General features: G+C 35.6%; 2 protein-coding genes across 9 annotated transcripts in view; both read right to left on the minus strand.

Moving 5' to 3' along the window:
- LOC145978526 (uncharacterized) overlaps positions 1–4,576 on the minus strand; it is a 102,579-nt gene extending 98,003 nt beyond the window's left edge. For all 5 annotated transcript variants that reach the window (XM_083111175.1, XM_083111174.1, XM_083111172.1 and 2 more), the window contains exon 1: positions 3,824–4,576. In XM_083111175.1, coding sequence (XP_082967301.1) covers positions 3,824–4,378 — 555 coding nt within the window. In that variant the 5' untranslated portion in view covers positions 4,379–4,576. The remainder of the gene's footprint in view (positions 1–3,823) is intronic.
- A 16,824-nt stretch (positions 4,577–21,400) lies between these two features.
- Positions 21,401–23,862, minus strand: part of ena (ENAH actin regulator enabled) — a 34,725-nt gene continuing 32,263 nt past the window's right edge. For all 4 annotated transcript variants that reach the window (XM_083111794.1, XM_083111793.1, XM_083111792.1 and 1 more), the window contains one exon: positions 21,401–23,479. In XM_083111794.1, the coding sequence (XP_082967920.1) occupies positions 23,451–23,479 (29 nt within the window). In that variant the 3' untranslated portion in view covers positions 21,401–23,450. The remainder of the gene's footprint in view (positions 23,480–23,862) is intronic.

The following is a 23,862-nucleotide window of genomic DNA, read 5'->3' on the forward strand; positions in this document are numbered from 1 at the left end:
TCATGTTTACATTGCGATTATATATGACACCTGTACTTCAGACTAAGGAACAAAAACCTGATTTTTTTCACACCTTTGAAAAATCTTGGTTATAGGCCTCCATACATTATGTGCACCAGACCCCATAACCACCTAGGACTAGACCTGGACATATGGAAGAAGAGCAATTTTAATTTATTTTTATGCTTTTTCTTAGTGTCTGCCTGCCCGTTAGATACTGAAGTGGAGGACTAAATTTTCAGAGTTCAGTTGTGAAACCCAGTTAGAACTCTCAGATTCAGATTAGTGTGTTCAGAATACTGAGCTGGCTGTAAATGTAACGGTGGTCAGATTCAGCAAATGACAACTTCCTCTTCAGCATCAGTAAATTTCTCCTCTTAGACACACACAAGATGTAAAGAAAATAATGAAAACAGAAATGGACAACTTTGCTATCATCTTCGCTTGTTACACCATCTTATAAAAAAGTGGGAGGAACGAAAAATTAATCACTAGAACTCACTACAAAAGAAGTAGCTTCACATTCATGCAACACTGGAAACTGAACCAAAGCCGTTATAAGATGACAAGTTCGAAAATGACTTTGGTTCAGAAGAAAACACAATTCATCCCAAAAATGGAGAACTTGTTGACAGCCAATAAATTGAGCCATTCCCAACCATGCATTCACAAATGTACAGTAAAGATGAAGTTTATTTTCAAGTAATGCTATCACCTCAGTGACTGATCATGCAATTTCGCCAGCAAAAGTTCAAGGTATGGATTCTTCTCTCAAGCATATCAGAGATGAGCAGAGTTATGGGATTATACCAAATTATTCCTAACATTTGGAAAAACAAATTCAAATTCTAGAACCTTTAACTGTGTTTCTTTGAGTTCCTCCTTTAGCCTGCTTTATCCTCTGATTTACCCCTTGATCCAGTAACAGCGATCAGGTGCCAAAACTGGGGGTTTACTTCATCTTGGTATACACAACTTAGCATTAAGAGGCCATAGTTCAGGGACAAAAATGGGAAGGGGGTCAGTTCTGTCTTAACACCCTTTGTTGACCCAGAACCTACTATTTTACAGCATGTTCATAACTGATGTGCTAATACATATGAACAGCAAAGAAATCAAGTAGATTGGAGTTACAAAGTAAAATAGCACACAGAAATTAATTAAATATATATCCAACATACAATCCTCGCAGGTGGAAATCTCCAAACACACAGCAAATTAGCACACTGAATAACACATTAGGATTTTATGGGAATGACTACCACAAAATGGTAAAATCTCATCCCCTTTCAATATTTGTTGTGGAAGGTAGGCAATGTTAATAAAGAATGGACTGTTATAGAGTACAAATGAAATAACTGTTTTGAATTACATTTGGAAGGAAGTCAAATATATATCTGGAGCCCTTTGTCAATATCATTCGCCACTGGAACAGGAGCAAATTTGTTGTGTGCAGGGATGAGGGGACTTATTTCAAATTCCCTAACTCCAAGTTTGCTTTATTATTTTTATCAGAGTTCCTGACCATTCTACACATGACTGAACCTATTAACTTCTGCATCACAAGATATGGATAATGATAGTATGGTATATGTGCCAGTCCTGTGGAAGAGTGGTTATCACATCGCGCTATGATGCCAGGGGTCCCGGGTTCGAATCCTGGCCTGGATACTTGTGAGTGACCATTCATCAATTTCATCATATCATCACTCATCCCCATCTTCGCAAATTAGCCAAAAGTGGCACAGAAAGCGAAGTAAAATAAAGCAAATCAAATGAAAGTATGTTATAGGTGGTACAACTTCAATGCTATCAACTGGCCTTTTGCAAGTTATATGACCAAAAAAATTCAAGGAAAATACATCTGCATCAATGTTTGCTCAAGAATGAAGTGGGAATCATAATCCTTTGGCCAACTTTCCAAGATAAAAAAAGGACATGCAGAAATATGGTTGCCACAATTTTCTTTGCCAATATAGGACACAGAACAGAAATGTAAAAAACAACTTTTATACCATACACTAGCACACAACAACTTTATATATTGTAAAGTACATGATATTGTATATTACATTAAAATCATACATAATATAAACCTTCACACAACATAAAAGAAGTCAAGTGTTAACAATTTGTAGAAATACAGAACATCCTGTAAAAACCGGACATTTGCAAACCCATGCAGGAAACAATGGCAAAGTATATGGCATTCTACTTTAAAAGCACTTATTAAGGTAACAAGTTTTGCTATGAACACAAAACTAAAAAAATCTGTTTTCGTCGAAATGAAATTGGAAAAGAAAATCCTCAAAGAGGAACACATTGTATTATCATACAATCATAATGCAAAGGACACTTATCATTGTGACACATGTTACTATTTTCACATTAAAACAGAAATAAACAAAAATGAAAAACTACAAATGCATCATAAAAATACTGGGTATAAATTGACAATACCGGAAGTATCTCAGATAACTTTCAAATTCGGCATACTCACTAATCTTGGCCTCGTAATCATGAATCTGCAGTTAAAAATTGGCGGTCACGTCCAGAAATTGCAAAATAACCTTGTTAATTACCGCTATGATTCTCCATATACTAACATGGAAACAATGTTTTGTGATATGAAGACTTCATCCTTTCCGCACAATGGTCTTGCTACCAACGTTGCTCAAATGTTGTGCATTAGTGAGACCCGTTCCACAGAGCGTTGATTTCCATGAGAAAATGGCATCTTGCGTAAAGGTGGAAAACATATTTGCCCTATGAACCATTCACGGTAAGGTTAGGTTAGGTAAGCATAGTTAAAATTCAGGGTAATCGTAAACATAAACATTGCAAAAAATTGTTTTCCTTCATAAATCACCGGTGTTTACTTCGCTCATGGACCCACTTATTTCGCATTACTAGATGTGACCGCCAATTTTTAACTGCAGATTCATGATTACGACGCCAAAATTAGTGACTATGCCGAATTTGAAAGCAAACTGAGATACTTTCGGTATTGTACATTTGCTCCAAATACTGGGTACTACTTTACTATACCAGAGACACCTATCAATGATTTATTTTGCAATTTTTTACATTGCTAACGTACTATTCTGCATTGCGGAACATTTATTTAGGTGAAATAATGAATTTCTAACGAAAATAATGTCTATGTCTTACAGTAACGAGTACTTACTGTTGTTTCTTATTTCCCACAAACCATCCACGGGTAGCCCCACGAACCATCACGGGGACGAGGTATGCCTACTAGGTTAGGTTAGGCCTGTTAGGTTAGGTTCCATTAGCACTCCTTTCGTTCAATTTAGCATATACAGACAATACGGAGCGTATTGTGCTCTCGTGCAGAAAGCAAATGGCAGCAGCAGCAATAGCGCGTCGGAAATAGATTTTTGTACAAAACCACATGCATTCGCATTAAAATGGATCAAAACTACATTCCTGAACATCAACAATGCTACAGAAAATGATTTGCGTAAGTACTTTCTCCTGTAAATTTTAAGAAATCCGTCTCTGGTATAGTAAAGTGTTACCCAAATACTGTTGTGCCCCTACCAGAAAAGGGTCGAGAGAACAACACTATATGAGTGGCAATTTTAAAATTGTTTGCTGAAGCACCACAAACAAAACTAACTGTCCTGTAACTTGCCAATGTCTATATCATTTGCCATTCGTTCTGTGCATGAGAATTATGAATTTGAAACTTCATCTCTTCTAATAGAACAATTTCATACAGTAAGTACAAGGTGCATTTCAGAATCTGTTTGGAAGGCTTTTTTTTATAAAACAAAATAAAGAGAGATGTATCACTTACCTCTGCAACAGTTTTCTTTGTGAACGCATTTAATGTTTGTATCCACACACTAAAAATGTCATTCACAACAGAAATATCCGAATAAAGCCAAGAGAACACTTCGTTAACCCACTTAACACTTTCACTCTCCGGACCTGTTGCTCTGGGGGGAGATACTAAAGAGGGCGATTTTGGGGGTGTTGTACCACCACTTGATTTTCTGGACACTCGTTTACGAATAGGAGGAGTGGGTATAACAGCTGAAGCTGAACGAGATTCTTTTGAAGTTATAACTTCTTCACTGACAGCCGGGGGAGATATTTCTTCAACTATTTCTTGTTTCCCCTCTTCCCCCGCAGAACTCAAAAATCGCCCATACAAGTACCGTCCTATTGCCAGAACTATCAAGCCAAATATCATCCAGCCGAACATCAACATTGCTACCGTATCCATGGTTGTTTCTCCACCGCCTTCAAAGCTACAGATCAGATCATCTATACTGTCCGCCAGGTCGGCCATATTGCTCCATCCCTCCACAAGTAAGTTCCAAATTGGTTTTAGAATGAGATCAACCATTTCTATAAATAAATCACCGGTACACTGAACGAAAATAGCATCCAAGCCCTGAGAGAGATCGCGTTTCAAGTGTTTCTTGCCTGGCACGGCACTTGCCTTTCCCGTGCCAAACTACCACGATCATCACATCTCACTACCGCGCGCACTCATTCCGCCCACCAAACAAAACCAACCAGTGGCAACCATGCAAACAGCTGTTTTGGTACAAGTGGCGTCTGCAAGTGCCTGGCAACTTGAATGCAGTAATCGATAAAACAAGTGAGCAATTACATGCGTTGTTCCTGTTTGTTCTGAGGTTTTCTTTAATAGCCGCTTGAACTTAAATTTTCATGCATTACGTGAATATATTTGACAAAATTACCTTCACACAAAGCAGGTATACTACTTAAGATGACAGTAGATTACACTGTGACTTCAAGCGCGATGATGATAACCAGGCGATTGATGGCCAAATGCACATTTTACATTTTTACGTTGTTCGCTACTATTTTGTCCAAATTCAACCTTCCATAGCAAACTTTATCTGTTAATCTGTTCCTCTGGGCAAAATACATCCAGCACGCTATATGTTGAATGGGCATCGGAGTTGCCACGGAGGGGTCAGAGGGGCACAGCTAGTTCGCTCCTTAATTACAAACATCTTCCATTTCCTCATTATTATTATTATCATCAATCTAAGGAGACGGAAGTTCGGCGCCAAGTACAAGCAAATTTGACGCTTATTCTTACTGTTGACACGCTCGTGGAAACAGACTCGGCCATTTCTAAAACGCCCTTCAAGGGCTACTTTGAAATTTTTTGTTATTTTACGTCGCTTTTCTGCCACTCTGTGGCTAATCTCTCAACTCATTTGGGTAACGAATGATAAAATTACATATCAAAGAACTATTAAAAATAAAAAGAATAATTTATTAAGTGGGGCTATAGTGCAGGGTTCTGTGCAGCAAAATAGTTAGAATTCTTGCCTTGTAAAGATACAGCAGCAGAATCCAGTTGGTTCGTGATGAACATTGTGCTTACAACACGTAAACCAAGTCCCGCACCGTCGCCATGCGGTCTGTGTCAGGCTTTGGGACGCATGCAGGTTCAAGTCTCCTGGCAGGGGACAACTTTTCTCCTGAGATTTTGCCCTGTGTATGGGACCAGTGGCCACGCACCATCGTGAGGAAATTGGGGAGCTACAAATGAGTGCCATAACCCAGTCATGGAAACCTACAATGACTTGGGGGGGGTTCATCGTGCTGACCACATAACTAGTTGAATATCATCCCACCTTAGCAGTCGGCAGGTAGGCCCTCGTGGTATGTTGCACCACTAGTTACTTTACATAAACAAAAGAAGACAGGCTGTCACAAGAGTGTGCTATGATTCATACTTAACTCCCCTTTTGGCCTGGCATATTCTCCCACATCGGTAAACCAACTTTTTTTCATATACAGGGTGTACCAAAAGTCCCATTACTCCCTCTTTGAACTGTAGACAAACCTGCAAAATGTTATTTTCACTGCATGCATATGATGAGAGGATGGTATACCATTAAATCAGACCAATGGCCACCATTTACTCGGTGTGCACACTGCCATTTTTATGGCACAGTATTATTCGCCTCCAGGTGCGATGCAATGTGAAATCCTCCATAACTTGGCTGGCGTGAAGGAAGCAAACGCACTGCAAACAGCTTCTTGAAGTTCCTCAGTTGTCTGATAACGATTATGGGCGACTTTCTGTATGATGTGTCACCATAGCTCATTATCACAAGATGTCAGATTTGGACTTCAGGGTGGCCATTTTAAAGGTGCTGGTAAATTTGGCGATCCTTGTCCAATCAGTTTGTCTCTAAACACATCATGAGGAATTCTCTTAAAATGGCCACCCCGAAATCCAGATCTGACATCTTATGTTACGGAGGATTTCACATCGCAACTGGAGGCAAATAATACTGTGCCATTAAAATGGTGGTGTGCACACAGATCCTCTGGAGTAAATAGTGGTCATTCGTTTGATTTAATGGTATAACATCCTCTCATCATATGCATGCTGTTAAAATAACATTTTGCAGGTTTGTCTACAATTCAAAGGTGGGGGAGGGGTAAGGGGACTTTTGGTACACCCTGTATACATAGAAATTTTTGGAAGATTTGAAGTTGTCCGACTTGTTTGTATTTTACTTGCATGCCTACATTGGTGTTTTATTTCTATTATATCTAATTAATATGTAATAAATGTATGCAATAAATAATAATTGTTGCGGTAAATCAGATCAAATTTTCAGAATATGCCACTGCTAGCACCCCTAAAAAGATATCATCAGATGTTGGAAGAGTTGTCATAACAAAACAAGAACCCTCCCTCCCACTTTGAAAATCCTGGGCACATCAAATCAAAGAAACAGTTTCTCTCTCTCATGGTCATATCCAGAAAAAAAAATTGGGGTAGTAATATGTAGTAATAAATTACTTCCTTTACTTACTAACTGGTTAAAGATGTCAATAAATCACAAAATAGTTGAAATAATAGTATGTATATACACAATAAAGCAAAGAAAGAATAGAAGACAAATATAAGTATAGAATCTAATTGTTTTAATAGAAAGCAATTATATTTCATACCATAGGCGCCGACTCCATGGGGCTTGGGGGGCTCGAGCCCCCCCAATATTAAAGATGTGGGGGCACAGCCCCCAAATAATTTTGCTTAAGAGGATCTAATGCATTCTTTTGCTTCTCTTGTAAAGTTTACTCTGAATTCTGCCACATGAACTTTACTTTAATACACATTTAAAATTTTCTAGGCCATCAACTTTGGGGGGGGGGGGGGCTGAGACCGCTAAACCATCAACTTTGGGGAGGCTATGACCAAAGACAGCAAAACATATGACTTATTACTATATGCTAAGTATGTAATTATGAGTATTGTTAAAATTTTTACTGAAATGAGTTTCAAAAGACGATGTGCATGAACTAGGGTAGTGGATGGGATGTTCGGGCTACAAATGGCTCTCACATGACATTCAGAATGAGATCATTGATATATTAGGGAGATACATTTTGCGCTCCGTGGTAGCAGATATTAAGTCAGGAATATTTTGCTATTATTGTTGACGAAACTTGTGACATATCCATCCGTGGACAATTAATATTCTGCATTCGAACTGTGAATAAAAGAATTGATATTTTTGAGGAATTCATGGCCTTTTATTAGGGTTGTGCGGGACAGGAAATGTTCGAAATTTCCCGAAGCTCTGAAAATTTCGAAATTCTATACGTCATTTTCACTTTAAGTGATTTCTGGATTAAAAACTAACAATTTACGATAAGTTCCATAAATTGACAATGCAAAAAACGTCGAGAAATAACATTTTAAAATGACCATTCGGTATTTCCCGACTGCTCGGGATCCCGAAAAGTAGGAAATCATTTTCCAAAGTTGGGATCGGGACGGGAATTTTTTTCACTGATCCCGGTCCCGACTTTTCGGGATCCTGCACACCCCTAGCTTTTATGAGATTCCGAACAATGAGGCCAAAACTTAAAGCAGGGAGAGAGTGAATCATTCATTAATTTATTTCAGTGATCAGAGCCCCCCCAATAATTTTGACAAGTCGGCGCCCCTGTTTCATACTTATATTTGTCTTACATTCTAGTTTTACTTTTATTGTGCATATATTGCTATTGGTGTAGTTCTGTTCATGATCTCTTGGAAAGATATAGCGTTTGCAACATTATCCTTAGTAAAGTATACTTGAAGTCCAAACTAATTGCTTATTTCTCGTCGAACAAAACATCCCACCCCCAGAAATTTTTGTTGGGGAAATCCCCCCCATTCCCAACAGGAATTCACAGCCTGAGCAAAAGCAGGGTGTTTAACAAATCCAAAATTCTTTACTTTTTCTTGACCTTTCCTTTGTCTTAACATTTATTTAACTGTGCCCTTCTTAGGTATAGTTGGAAATTAATTGATTGATTTGTTGTTTTAAGTCCACTTTGTGTACAGTAAGGCTATTCGGGACTTGCCCTACAGTTTAAAGTGGGATCCGAACCACTTGAGCCTCCACCGGGACCCCTTGATTAGAAGGCAACAACGCTACCACTGCGCCATCGGGGATGCCCTAGTTGGAAATTAAGAAAATGTATATTTTTATTCAATGAAAAACCCCTACCACAAGGCTGGTTAAGATGAAAACAGAAGCTGTATTTTAACAATAGATCCAGACTTGCTTTAATTATTAATGCATGTAAAAAGTAATGCTTCAGACTTTATACTCGATGGGGAATGGACACATTACTTTAATATTTTTACAAAATTTTGCACATACAATGTAATTCTAAAGAAACAAAGTGCAAAATCTTTACCACAACTCAATACAATTTTGGATTTCCAAATATTCAATTTTATCAAATCCCAGTACAGGTCAATAACAATGTAAATTCACTATACTGTAAAAAGTAGCAACAATTCTTGACCACAAGCATAATTTCTTGACTTACCTGGTGATTGAAATACAAACATCTATGGAATTGAGATCCTTAAAATACACAATATAGCTGGACTGTTTCAAACATCAATATCTAAATGCTGAGAATTTTCACATACGTACTATTTTTACTACGTATACGTACATATAAGGCCCTGAGTTGCAAGGCACAATGAATACTTTCTCTAAATTTTCAAATAAAAATGGAAAAGATTTTGCTACAGTACAAAGAAAAAACTCTCGAGTAAACAATGGAGTAAGAACGAATCCACTTCGAAATGATTTCTTGAAAATGCAAAAATATGCTGAATATGACAGAACATCCATCAAAATATGCTCTATCATGCAGAAATGGCCAAATATGCCTTTAAAAACCACCTTCATTTTATTAGTTTCTTCATAATATGAATTTCTATATGTTTGGGGAACACATCACCCTTACCAAAAAAATATGCTCAGCAATATAAATCCTAGCACTAGTGATGAATTATTATTCAAATATGCATCTCTTCAGGAACTTAAAGAAAAGTTTCCAATATTAGTGAATATGTTTTGCAGGAATATATAGCAGATTTTCAAAACCTGACACCCCTCACATCGCCCAGCAGTATGTATATGAGGGAGAAATGAAGATACAAATGTTAAAAAGAAAGGGACTGAACAGAATCTTTTGTGACTCTTAAAAGTTCTCAAGGGAGGAAGGGAAGACCCTCCACCTGCACCACACTCTCCCTGTCCTGTTTTAGGGGTACGGGTGGGAGTGGCAAGATGCTTGGTAACTTTGAACTATCCTTCGTTTGTCGGTGTGCACACCCCTAGATTTATGGCTGTGGCTTTTGCTCGGATGGGGAAACAAAGAATTTTATACCTTCGTGAAGGGATTAATCACCATATACAGTGGAATAAACATTCCTTCCCATAGGTCTCGATTTGGAGAGGAGGGTGGCATGGCAGATTCTGCCCACCAAAATTCTTTAAGAAGGGCAGATACATACAAGGCTCATTCAATATATAACCGGAAAAATGTTGTAACAAATACTTAGTACAAGCACCAAAAGAACTATACTACTATGTTTCAACATAGTCCCCCCCCCCCTAGTTCAATGCACCTACGCCAGCACTTGATAAGGGCACTGATTCCACAGGAAAAAAAATATTTTGGACACGTGCGTAATCACTCATGCACGGCTGACTGGACTTCAGTCATCATTCTGGAACCTCGATCAAGCAAATATGAAGGGTGAGGTAAGCAAACACTCAAACTTTAGGTCCTCGATGGTAGACAATGTAACGCTGGCAGTGTGTGGTCTTGCACTGTCATGAAGCAAAAGCACACCAGTGGACACCAGACCACGTCATCTCTGCAGAATGGCTGATTTCAGTTTTTTTGCCCGAAAGGTTGGAGGAGGTGGTACTGTTTGCATTATGCTTCTATCTGGGAACCAATTTAACCGACAGTAATACACCGGTTCTCCCGTATCAAGTCCTCCACTTGAGCAATGTTGCTTTCAATGACTGGAGTGACAGAGCATCCTGGACGAGGAGAATCTTCAACACTGGTTATGCCCTATTTGAACTTCTCAGCCCACTTGTACACTTGTGATCAACTCATACAGTTGTCACCGTATTGAACTATCATCCGGCGATGAATTTCTATCAGTTTCATGCCTTCAGTCAACAAAAATCTCACGACACTTCGCTGCTCCAGCTTGGAGCACTCCTGTAAGGGTACCACCATCTTGTGTAACTGTTTCCCACCGTCCTGTGCGTGAGGCAGGTGTGTCAGTCCCAGCCATGAATAGCTTACAGATGCCTTCACAAAATAACAAACATATAACAATCACGGTCGTATTTTAGATTTTTTATACTACTTTTCCAGTTATTTATTGAATGCACCTTATATATGCACACTGAAAAATCTCTGCATTAAGAACACCTGACATGGAATATTTTGTGAACAATGATGCAACACCTTGTGATTCGGATGTGACCGCTTGCAGATAGAGGCCCAAAGGTGCTAGTACCTCGGAAACAGCCTCATTTGTTGGTTGTTTCCGTACCGTGATATCACAACTGGATGAATGATGGACTGATGTCCAGCAAAAGATCGCATACCAACCGACCATGTGTCACTGATCTGAGAGAATAGCATTGGGTATCTTATTTGATATCTCGGTAAACAACAGTGTAACATCTGACTCACTGGTACAACAATGATAAGAATGACAAATTTCTACAATGATCATGAATCTATACCACCTTGTTGCACCAGTGGCATCATAGGGCCATTGGTCATCATACCACAATGCTTGAATGGTAATGCTACAGAAACCTGTTAACTGACCATCTGTGCTCATTTCTCCAGTAAGTCTTTCCCAACCACAGGACAACATACAGTGTCAGTGGGCTCAGATCACTATGATGGTGGTTGAAGGAACACAATGATGAATTCTTCACACTGCCACCGATCAACTCTTTCCCAGTGAAGACAGTAATTCTACATACCTTTGGGCTGTTGGCCAAAATGGGACAGATTCTTCACTGTCCTAAAAAAGCTCCCGACATCCTGCCTTCCTGTGTTGTGGGGCCAGGATGGGTCATAAATGACTCAAAAAAGACAGGATCCCATTTGCTTTAAGTAGAACTAAACAATATGATTGAAGAGGTTTATTGCCTCCCTTGCATGTCCTCCTTGTTCCCCCTATAAATATCCAGAATTTCTGTGTGGAATGGCTAAGGAAACAGAGTAATATTGAATCTATTCTTCTCCTTTGTCTCCCTTTTGTGCATATTTACTCTCCTGAAGAATAAAAATTAACTGGATTAGCTAGAATTTTCAGGTAATTAGAAAATACATTTTCAGAGAACTTGTATTCTGCATAGTACTGTACACCTTAGATTTGAACACACGGTTCGACATTGTCCAAGACCAATCAAAGTTGTATGTCAACAGTTTGTGTAAAGTTTACAGTAAAGTTTTACTTCATAATGTGGAGGTAAATATGATAAAATTAGTATTCAAAGTTTTCATTCTCAATAATTCAGTCTTCCTGTTTGTCATATTGTCACCTAAATGTGATTTTCCTTTTGTTTCAAGGCTTTCTCATAATCTGGCAAGTTACGAGAAGTAAATAACAGTGATTCAGAATTACTTTCTCATTTTGAAATGAGGAGGGTATAACCCTTCACTGCCACACTTACTTTGTTTTCTACATGTATTTTTCTTAATTTACACCACTTTTGGCTAATTGTGACAATGAGGATGAATGATAATTTGATTAAACTAATAAAGGGACACTCACAAAATAACACACATACCCAGTGACACTCAAACCAGGAACTTTCAGTGGCTATCATGTGTCAACCACACGTGATTGGCAACTGATGTGTTTACAAAAATCACATCATGGTCAGGTGTGGAAAAGTCTGACTGAAACCTGAACAATTTCACAAAATTTTACATGCACAGACAAAAGCCACACATTTTTATGAAATAAAATTACACTCATCAATAACACTGATTTGTTTTTCCTTTCAAATTTCATTTTCAAAGGAAAACAAAAACATCAACAGCGTGTACACAGATTTTCTGGTCTAGCCAGTGCTTGAACAAAAGATTGCTTCAGGCAATTTCATCAGTTTATTCAAAATACAATGCAAAATGACAAAACATGGGATTTCCTTGACTTTAAAGGCTAAATACATCTACATTAAACTGCACACACAGATTACATTACAAAGGGTTGCTTGCAGATATATTTGCACTGTATATCACACAATGTACTACATACAGAATGCTGTGAGATCACTGTTATGGTAATGCAACATGACACATTTTTAAGGTCCATTATAGTGTTTCCAATCACACGCACACACACACTAATACACATGCATGCCCTCCACTAAAAATTCACAACTTGAGCAGCTCTTAATCCAGTATGAAACATCACTGAGCTTGTAAATCGCATTTGAAAAACACCAGGCAGTTCACCTGAGGTAATCAATGATTTATATAGAAATGGAAGAAATTACTAAGCAATACGACAATCTGCATATTAACCACAAGAAATTACTATGGGAAGCATATCATTTTAAAGTTGCATCTTGATTTGTATGCAATGAAAAGCAAATCATACACCACTTGTCAATGTAATTAATAATTTTAAATGCATATATATATGTACAGCATTCCATATGGCATTAAATATTTACATTTACAGTAACTACTACACAAGGGAATTATATTAAGAAGCAATAACAAATTATAAAATGTTCCTAGTTCAGTTCATTAAAAAAAAATTGCATATCAAAGTTATTAAAAACAAACAAAAATTAAAATTGTATGCAAACACCCTTGAAGTGACATACAGATAATTCTCGTAGTGGAGGTATATGTTACCCCCTCCCCCAGCTGGAAAATTTAGATAAAGTATCCACCAAACAGTTTGTCACCATACAAACATCTCACCTACCCCTCAGTCTCGCGTAAACATTCCCAACCTAACAGTTTCCTCTTGAAGCACTGAATATATAACTGTCATGGTTAACAACTTCATGTAAGACTAAGACACAAACTGTGTAAATGAGGTAGCAAAAATACCTAAACTAATGTACTTTTAGTGGTTGTCAATACAAGTCTGTCTTTTTATGCGTAAAATGGGAGTTCTAATCTGGAAATATTTAAAGACATGCTTACTTCCTGATGTTCACGAACATGCTAGATAATAAGCTTCAGTAATATCTCATTCATTCCACATTCTACAAATTAGTAGATCAGAATTTTTTAAATTTAATTAATTACTTTGTAGATATATACAGTGTGTTCCATTTACAACGCAACCCGGAGTTGGGGATAGTACAACTTTTGAACCGGAAGTGGTAAACACATAATCCTTATACCAAATTGAAGCCTTGTTCATGCATATATTTTTAAACCAGAGAATAATGATTGGATTTCATTAGTGTCCATGTAGTTTGTCCAGATGTAACGGGAAGTGTAATTTTTTTTTTTTTTTTTTAGAAAGCATGAAAAATGGCACATCACACACGTGAGGATATGCTGTTGGTAAATTTCAGTTCGGTTAGGTGGATTAGCTCAGCATGTATGTCAGTGAAAAAAGAAATGTTCATTTCTACCGATAGCCAATCAGATGAGGCATCTTTAAGGGGGAACTAGGAAATTCGTTGTTTTTAGGAATTGACTGTGCATAGGCAACACTGCTGGTGTTTCAGTGCTACAAAAGCTGTGTTTCGAAACTGTATATATCATGCAGTTACTGAAAACAATAAAAAAGAAACTTGTAAATTTTCATGAAAATAGTGTTACTTACATGCACCTGGCAACCATGTGATGAGATTACATTTTTCCCCGCTTAGGAAGAAACAGAGGAAAGGCCAGTCGTGTTCGGTCTTCAGTGCATAGAACAACAGTTGCATCCCCTAAAGGTAGGTGTGTGGTGCACAATGTCACGGTGCCGAATAGTCTGATCTTCCCCTCCCCTCCACACTACAGTCGATGGCACAGTATACCATGAACTTATCACGCAATTTATGTCTTTGCTGGATATTGATGAATGTGATTGTTGGTTTCAATAAGATGGGGCAACATGTCATACGTCAAATGAAACATTAGACATGTTGAAAGACTTTTTTCGTGACCGGATAATAAGTAAAAACTTATGGCGCAGTCGCTCCCCTGATTTTTTCTATGGGAGTACTTTAAGCAAGAGATATACAAAAATAATCCTCGAACTATACAAGACCTGGAAACAAACATTCGTGAAGCCATTGAGAACATTAACATTTTTACTCTTCGTGCAGTTGCTGTCAACATGGCGAAATGGGTGAACCTGTGTTTGGATGAAAATGGCGGGCATTTCCAGTATCTGCTGTAACGCTGAAAATTCCGTGTGATGCATCGCATGGTTGCCAGGTGCATGTAACACTATTTTCATGAAAATTTCCAAGTTTCTTTTTTATTGTTTTCAGTAATTGCATGATACATACAGTTTCGAAACACAACTTTTGTGGCACTGAAACACCAGCAGTGTTGCCAATGCACAGTCTTAATTTCTAAAAACAAAGATTTTCCTAGTTCTCCCTTCAAGATGTCTCATCCGATTGGCTATCGGTAGAAATGAAAATTTCTTTTTTCACTGACATACATGCTGAGATAATCCACCTAACCAAACTGAAAACTACCGACAGCATGTCCGTACATGTGTGTTATGTGCCATTTTTCATGCTTTCTAAAAAAAATTTACACTTCCAGTTACATCTAGCAACACTGCGTGAACACTAATGAAATCCAATCATTGTTCCCCGGTTTAAAAATATATGCATGAACAAGGCTTCAATTTGGTATAAGGATTGTGTGTTCAAAAGTTGTACTATCCCAAACTCCGGGTTGTGTTGTAAATGGAACACCCTGTACTTAATTCTTACTAGTTGTTACAAAAAATTGACTTTCAATATATCTGATCTCTTGAAATTCAATATAAGAATAAACCTATATGCACATATTTATCAATCTTACAGTAAAACAATAAATGCAATACTGGAAATCTGTTCCTATATTTTTAGGGAAAGAGGAATGTTGCTGTAAATTTGGTTCGAAAATTGTATAAATTATGTGCTGAAATTTAGGCAAATGTTGTTAAATCTCTGAATGACAATTCAATTAGAAAATAACATAACATAATTTTCTTTACATATAACACATAGGTTACATTAGGGAAAACAATCTTGTTAAATTCTAACAATTGTATGAAACCTGGTTTTTGTTATTGGAATTATCTGGTGAAAATAAGGATTTGAATATGTATGGAATCCACAGAAATCTAGAATAATGTGAAAGGTTACAGTACCCGTGACTTAAACAAAACTTTATCTAATATGCGTCAACAGTTAGCAAGGTACAGGCATGACAAGGTTCATAATGAAAATTGCAACATAATGAAATATTAGGAAGAAATTGATGCATAAGTATGTAACATTACGATGAAATAAATGACAAAACATGTTAACATGAAAGTTTTCTTATCGCTGTATTCCAGGCTGAGCTCAAAATTATTTTCACACTTACTGCAATATATGTTTATGTCAATGGTGATATTTTCTGCAGGTTATTATGAGGCAAGCATACAAATTATCTGTCAGTTATACCACAATATTACATATTAATATTAAATTCATTATTGACGTTCCGTTATGTTGTATTCACCATTAAGAACATTCTCACAGCTCTAGATTGTATCAAACAATTGCTTATGAGATACATGTTTACATAACAACTTTTGTTGAAAATCATGAGTTGCTTTGCTTGTCACTGCTTGTACAAACTATATTACAAATAAAGTAAGATATTTAACTTGCCAGAGGAGAATGTATACTTTTTAAAAAGGCTAATGTCCAAGCACAGCATTAAATTCATGTACGGAATTCCATTATTATTTCATTTTTACCAATGTTATTGTCATTAGGTGTATCCTTCTACATAAGATTAATTTGCTTGCATGTACGTATATTGATTTTTGTTTTCCTAGGTATGTCTATTTCAGTCTAGGAAATACAGATTTTCCTTTCTTTCATTTATATCAGAAAAATGTATATGTACACTGCAAATTCATCTTTATATTAAATAATAATTCAGTGAATATGTTACTCAATGTAATATACTATCTCTAACTGATCTTTAATTTTTATCTCTCATACAATTACCTATACACTATTTGGATTGCTGACATGTACACCACAATTAATTGATCAATTCTTCTATAATTCCCACATTGTTATTACATATTAACACTATGTTCATGTGCATAATTCCAAATATTTTAGCACAATAGTTCCACCAGTTTTGATATGGATCCATACATACACTGTATCTGACATCTAAATATTTACACTTCAAATGTACAGAATCTAAATGGTACATGTATTTACATGTATCCAATCAAACTATGATTTTTATCATGACATGCCGAATGCACATAACTGGAGCAACACTAATGTACATTTTATTAACTTGCATCAAACAACTTCAGATGATACTTTAACTTAGTTTTTGCAATAATAAATATAAACCTTCTATTATTTACAATCATTCAGCACCAACATTTTTATTTTCATTATTCAATAGAAGATTGTGTATTAAAAAAGTCAGTGGAATTTTATCACTGCAGAGCTCTTGTTCATGTATACGACATGTACAGTCTCTTAGAACATTTGTTCTGCACTTCTTACATTTTGTAATCAATACTTATCAGCTCATTTCTGTACACTGTCAAATAATTGTACGAAAAAGCACCGATATACTGCATAATACACACATCAGCAAACTGTGAAACAAAAAACAAACACAAGTTAATTTCCTCTATCACTAATTGTGAACGAACTGCAACACTGCACACTGACAGATGTAGTACAAGTGACATGTAAAGCTGATATGTTGTATGTGTGTGTATATATATACTGCATAAAATGATCAACTTCATGCATGATCTAAAATTAGATATATCCTATTAATAAAAAAATATTGCAACAGACATGCAAATTATTAAATATTAAAATTGAAAGAATTGATTTAGAAACAGTCTTATCTCTTTTTCTAAGCATGAAAACTATATGTAACAATAAATATAGACTGGAAACAAATCATCTAGAAAATAAAAACAATAGAAATACTAACTTTTATAAAAATGGCAGAAATTGCTTCATATGGAAGATAACATCAAATCAAAATCTTCTTCAATGATAAAAATGAGTTTTACATCAGCGTGAAACATTTGTACATAAATGATTGGCAAATTTGGAAGCGGAAGCTTTACTAGTGTAAAGATAAGATCACATGAAGTGTAAAAATGTAATATTTTATACTGTTATGTGCCAATTAAACTAATGGACAAATCAAATGAAATTTGAATAACAAATGCGAACATATACCCATACGTACTTGCACCAAATCTGGGTTACACATAATCACACAGATTCATAACACTGAACAAAATCATCACCCACAAGAAATTCTGATATTGTAAATGCACCATGTGAAACCAAAATCCAGAAAAAGGCATTTTAAAAACAAAATGGTGACCCAATCTTGAGGAAATTCAAAGATGTCTATTATGATGAACTATAAGGATTGATATAGTTGCTCACAGTATGAACATTTCAATAGGCACCATTGGGATAGTCAATGATTGTCGGCTGAACACACTTGTCAGGTGGGACAAGCATGTTTCAGTGAATAGCTGACAAAGTAGGCTCCATCCTATTTATATCAATATGTTCGTATCTCTTTCTTTAACTAGACATCCATCTATGGCAACAGAATTTATGCAATTACAAAGAATCTGTGACAATATCCCAAAAAAACTGTTCATCTTGGGCCATGAAAGTACATGCAATGCCAAATGGTTTTAGCAGGACTGGGCCAATATATGAGTTTCGATTTAACCAATAGAGCAACTCATATGCCTTTCTGGAGTACTGATGAATTTGGCAAAATGTGTAATGTCCATTAAACATGTAACAAAATTTGTGGATAAATCTATTCTTTAAATACATTACAAATATTAAGTAACAGAATCGAGAGTGTATGAAGAATAGAAATATGAAAAACAAACACATAATCAAATCTTCATTAAAACAAAATTGAATGTACAGATTCACAAAAACACTACCGTATTGATACACGAAACCTTGGTGTGGAACGTGAGTGGTTGTGTAAAAATTTATTTGGACATTTCACTCTATTTTGCTTCATATTTACATTTTAATCGTGAATGTATTCTTCTCCAGATAAAAAAAGTGCTCCCCTGTGCTTTGCACCATGCCATGAAGGCGTATAGGGGGTGTGGCATTAGGGTGCCACACTTGCTTGATTACAGCAGAAGGTGGGGGTGATGTGACCAGCACCATGCCCCTGGCCACCTTTACTCCCCAGAGTTTCCTCCAGGTACCCACTTTATAAAACGCTGGGTGGGCGCAGGAGTCACTTGAACAGGTGGACAAAGCCAAGTTCTCCCCTGCCGGGGATCGAACCTGAGTCTCTTGCATGGTAGTCAGACACCCTAATGACTGAGCTACTGCGGCTTGACAAATAAGCTTGTCATTATTAATGTGACTAGAAAAGATTGTGACTTATTGGCATTATTATTATGCATTAAGATGAAATAATTCAACTATTTCTTAGTCATCAAGATATAACACTGTTCTGGGCCTTACTTATTGCAACTTTTATATTATTTTTGTCAAGAAATGTTCTCCGAACCAAATAAATATGGCTACCATACTATCCTGCTAATGTTTATTGAAACTTTTAGATCATATAGAAATTGAATCAAATAACCATTAAAAAAATGGAACATGATGATGAATACATACATTTCACACTTTTAGATTCAGAATAATTTCTAAAATTACACACGAGATTACACATTATATGCACAAGTTCTTGCATGAAACTTACAGAAAACTGCAACTAATTGTCATATTAATATATAACCAACATTCATGCTATGCCCAGTTTTTGCAGATATCAACTCAATATTCAAATACTCTTTATTATGTACACATTATAATTCATACTTAATACCAACATAATAATAACATATTCAAGTGCATTAAGTGTATTGGCACTTACTTAGGTTCTGGCATGGAAAAATTGTAAATTTTCTAGTCAAGAAATGTACCAGTTGGACCTATCTATTTATCCTTCCGCAGGGATAGTCAGTTATCCATACGTGAAACAAATTTTTGCTTCTTAAGTAATGTTGAGAATGATCATATTTGTACTATTTCACTGAAATAGAGTTTTATTTTATTTGCCCTTTCAGTGTATAACCATTTTCATTTTTCAGCACAATCTAATTTATTCAAAACATCAGCCATACAAGTGGCAGCTAAGAAAACAGTAGGACAATTGTTCACCGATTCTGAAGCAGATGGTGTTCTCTGCTTCTTTCCATTTTATTTCAGTTCAGGAGCTTCAAATTGAGAAAAAAGTGTTAATGAACATAGTGACTGGCATACTGTCTATTATCAAAGCTGTACATTGACAAAATATGTACATGTTGCAGCATAGAGTTTTTCACTATGTGAAAGTTGTGTAACTTATCAAAGCTGGTAAATGAATATTCATATTGTATATCAGTTGTTACACAAGTCTATTTTATCGAATTTGGTGATCATATTTCTACATCAAGTTATCTGTGTTTCAGTGTAAAAGTGCCTTAAAAATAATTTTAAAATGCTATATATGTATTTGTAACATAGCTCATATTTTTAACAGTAATTTTAATCATCAGGAATAGGTTAAACATTACATAGGATATATGACAAAACAAAATAATTTAAGAAAAATTTCACATGAAATACCAAATTCCATATATTTGATTATAATGTGTCTTGCTGCAAGAAAGTAGCATACACACTGTATATTTATAAAATATGCAACAATCAGACAATACTACTTACCATATAATAAAGACAGTTGCCCACCTAGATCTTTAGGAATTTAAGTGTACTATACTGTTAATATTATGAATGAATTAAATTCAATTACTGATCAGTATCAGATCTTATAAAACCACATAAGCAAAGCTCAATCTGATATTATAAAGATAATGTAAATAAAATGGCCTACTATGTATCAAGATCAAAAATCTCTGAAAAATATGTACCTCTTCAATAATCATGCAAAAATAGCAACCATTTTTCAAACTATGAAAAAAAAATGATTGAAAGGACAAATTGTGTTAACTAAAATGCAAAATCAGTAATAAAATAATGGCTAAGTAAATATGCAGTTTTTCCTTTCTCAGTAAGCAAAATTTATTAAATATGAAATTATGCACACACTTGAATATCTCTTACACTTCTGGTTTTTTCAACTATCAACAATTATCATCAGTTAGTTTAACAAATGTTATGAATCTGTACTTGACAATAAAGCACGTGCAAAAAGTGTGAAACATATTCAAGTACACACACTTTGAATTCTGAAATTTATTTGTAATTTCATTTTGATTGATCAATTGAATTGGTGTTTTGAATCCACTTTATGCACAGTAAGGCTAATTCGGACTGGACCTACAGCTTCAAGTGGGATCTGAACCACTATGTACTTCTACCAGGTATCGAACCTGGGACCCTTTATTTGTAATTTCAGTAGCATTTTAAGCTCAACTGTTATAATTCAGGAACTCTTTGTTATGAACTGAGAAGTGAGTACTAAAGAAATATTTTATCAATCAGCTTGACAGGCTAGTCAGTTTTGGTGCAATAACTAATGACTTGTTATTTGCAAAAAATTCAAACGGCTTACATTTGAAACTGAAACCCAGAATATAACTTACTGCTTTGTATGGTAAATTTTGGCAAAAAGTGAATATGTTAGTCTTTTAGCAGTTCTTTGAAAAACTGCATTACTTTAGGGTATGATATAGGAAAGCAATAGTACTTACCATTGTAAATTTTGTTAGCTTTTACTTGTTTTATTTTTCATGGGTCCTGGCACAATATGTAATGAAAATAATACTACGGAATAATATAATAAGCATCATAAAACATTTACTTTCATTTTTATATTCAAGACTACAATACATTACTCAGCATGATTTATCTAACAGAACATTTCTCTTGCACTATATGAAGCTGAAATCTCACAAGAACAGACTCAAAATTGATACCTTTCTACCTGCAATTAAAAATCATTTTCTGAAAAAAACATACAAAATCAATAACAGAAAGTAAATAAAGTAGTACACAAGTACTACAAATAACACAAACAATTTATGGCAAAACATTATATGCTCATGCACAACAGTATCTTACTCCAGTATTGGAATTTGACAACATGTTTAAAATATACAGATACTTTCGTTGTCATTGTCACTCATATAGCTAATATTTGTAAAGTTCAAATTTTCTAGCTGTAAGTAAAGAAAACTATAAAAATGAATTCATAAAATTATTATATCACTTGAACATGGTCGTTTTAATAATAATTTAAAATCCTGGAAAAAAAAACAACATTCACAACATTTTGTTGTTACCCAGTCATTTCTCAGGAAGTCTCGATCGAATAAATTAACATAAAATGGTACAAGTAAGTATGGTTAATGTTTGACTACAGTTTCAAGAAAATCATCATCTCTGGTGATATTGAAAATAACTGTAGCCTTCAATGTAAGTCATACAAAAAAAAAGTATTTATACTGAATGTAATAAGCGAATCAAAATGTCTGCAATACATTACTGGTTCTGCACCATCAATTGCGTTTATTGCAAGACTAACAAATACTATCAACAGTTCATTTTTATATTATCACATATGTACGGTATTATGTGTCAATAATGAAAATGTCTATGTAATGTGTACAATGGATTCTCTTTCTCCTCATTGGATAATTAATGTTATTAATAATCTTTGTACATCTACAAAGTAAACAAATCAAAATATTGTTCCTATTATTCATTATGCAGTATTTGGCTGCACTAAAATTCTTTAATGCTTTTTCATACAAGGGAGATTTTACTTGTGAGCTAACACATTTCACTTAAATACCAGAAAAACAACGGAAGCTCATAGGATAGATCATAACTTTTGGTTTGTTATTTCTGATCGTCTTACTTCCTGCCTCACTAATAATAAAATTAATAACTTGAAAATGTACATTAATTGTACTATCTTCTATTGATGTAGACAACGAATGCCTAATGGAAATGATTTGCTGTGAACATATCTCCTGACTAGATTGCTTTGGGATACTAAAAGAAACAATTTGAAATACCTTGTGCCACTTCATTACAAACCTGTCCTGTAAATTGTTGGCAATTTACACACGAACAGCTAGGAATGTGTCAAGAGTAATTCCTACACATTCATTGAAATGTTTCTTCTCATTCATTCTTGCATGCATAAGCACACTACACATGCACCACACACAAGCCACATACACACTCATACATATGTATATGTATATGCACATACAAGCATTACACATTCAAACTGCTTATTACTTCACAAAAAAGTAATACATAACATGTAAAAGGTTTCTCCTGTCACTATTAACATTTTAAGAGCATTTCATTATTGGAATATGCCACAATATGATGCATTGTTCTCACAAGTGTTTTCATTAATCATAGGAAACAACAGTTTGCCTTACCCCTACACAAACTTATTTTATCCCCAATCTTGCTCTTTCACATACATCACCTAGAGCATCAAACACATGCAGCAAACAGGATGACGCCACCACTAATCTTGGACTCTCAATTTGAAAGGAACACTATGATCTGTTTATACTTGAATTAAAATTGGGAATCATCTCTTAATGTTATGCTCCCCGAGATGGTCCCATAATAAATTAATACACACATCATCTCGTTCACAAAATGCAGGACATGAGTTAAGCTGACATCAAACTAAATATTCAGACACAATTCATGTTGAAGTAGAACCCTGTAGATCACGGGGCTGCTGCTTTGTTTTGTGCACAGAATTCCAAGTTTGAACAACAATGTATAGTTGTCCTTTACAATAGTTATGTCCATTATCTAGGAACTAGGCACATCTGATCCCATGCACCATTACCTCCTGTTCAGTTCTATCTTCAATGCTGTAATTAAAAAATGCAATTAATTTTTTTAAGAATTATCATTATTATTTTGTATAAATACATGATTATCAATTAAGCATTACCCCAGTTGTGGTGTCGTGGTCTAGCTGATCTGGCATCTGACTACCACATGGGAGACCCGGGTGTGATTTCCAGGCAGGGATGATCTAAGGTCAGAAATTTTCCAGCCTTGTATAAAGCTCTAGTTCACCCAGTCTCAAGTAAAATGGTACTTAGGGACAACTCTGGGGGTGGGGGTGCAGGTGGTCAAAGCATGATGCTGATTACATCACACAAACAAGGAAGTCAAGATAAGAATATGTGACTACACATTCCCTATATGTGCTTTCATGGCACAGTGCTATGAGCATGGGAAACCTTAC

The sequence above is a fragment of the Lepisma saccharinum genome, chromosome 25 (genome assembly GCF_977018435.1).
Source record: "Lepisma saccharinum chromosome 25, izLepSacc3.1, whole genome shotgun sequence".
NCBI classification, from domain to species: domain Eukaryota; kingdom Metazoa; phylum Arthropoda; class Insecta; order Zygentoma; family Lepismatidae; genus Lepisma; species Lepisma saccharinum.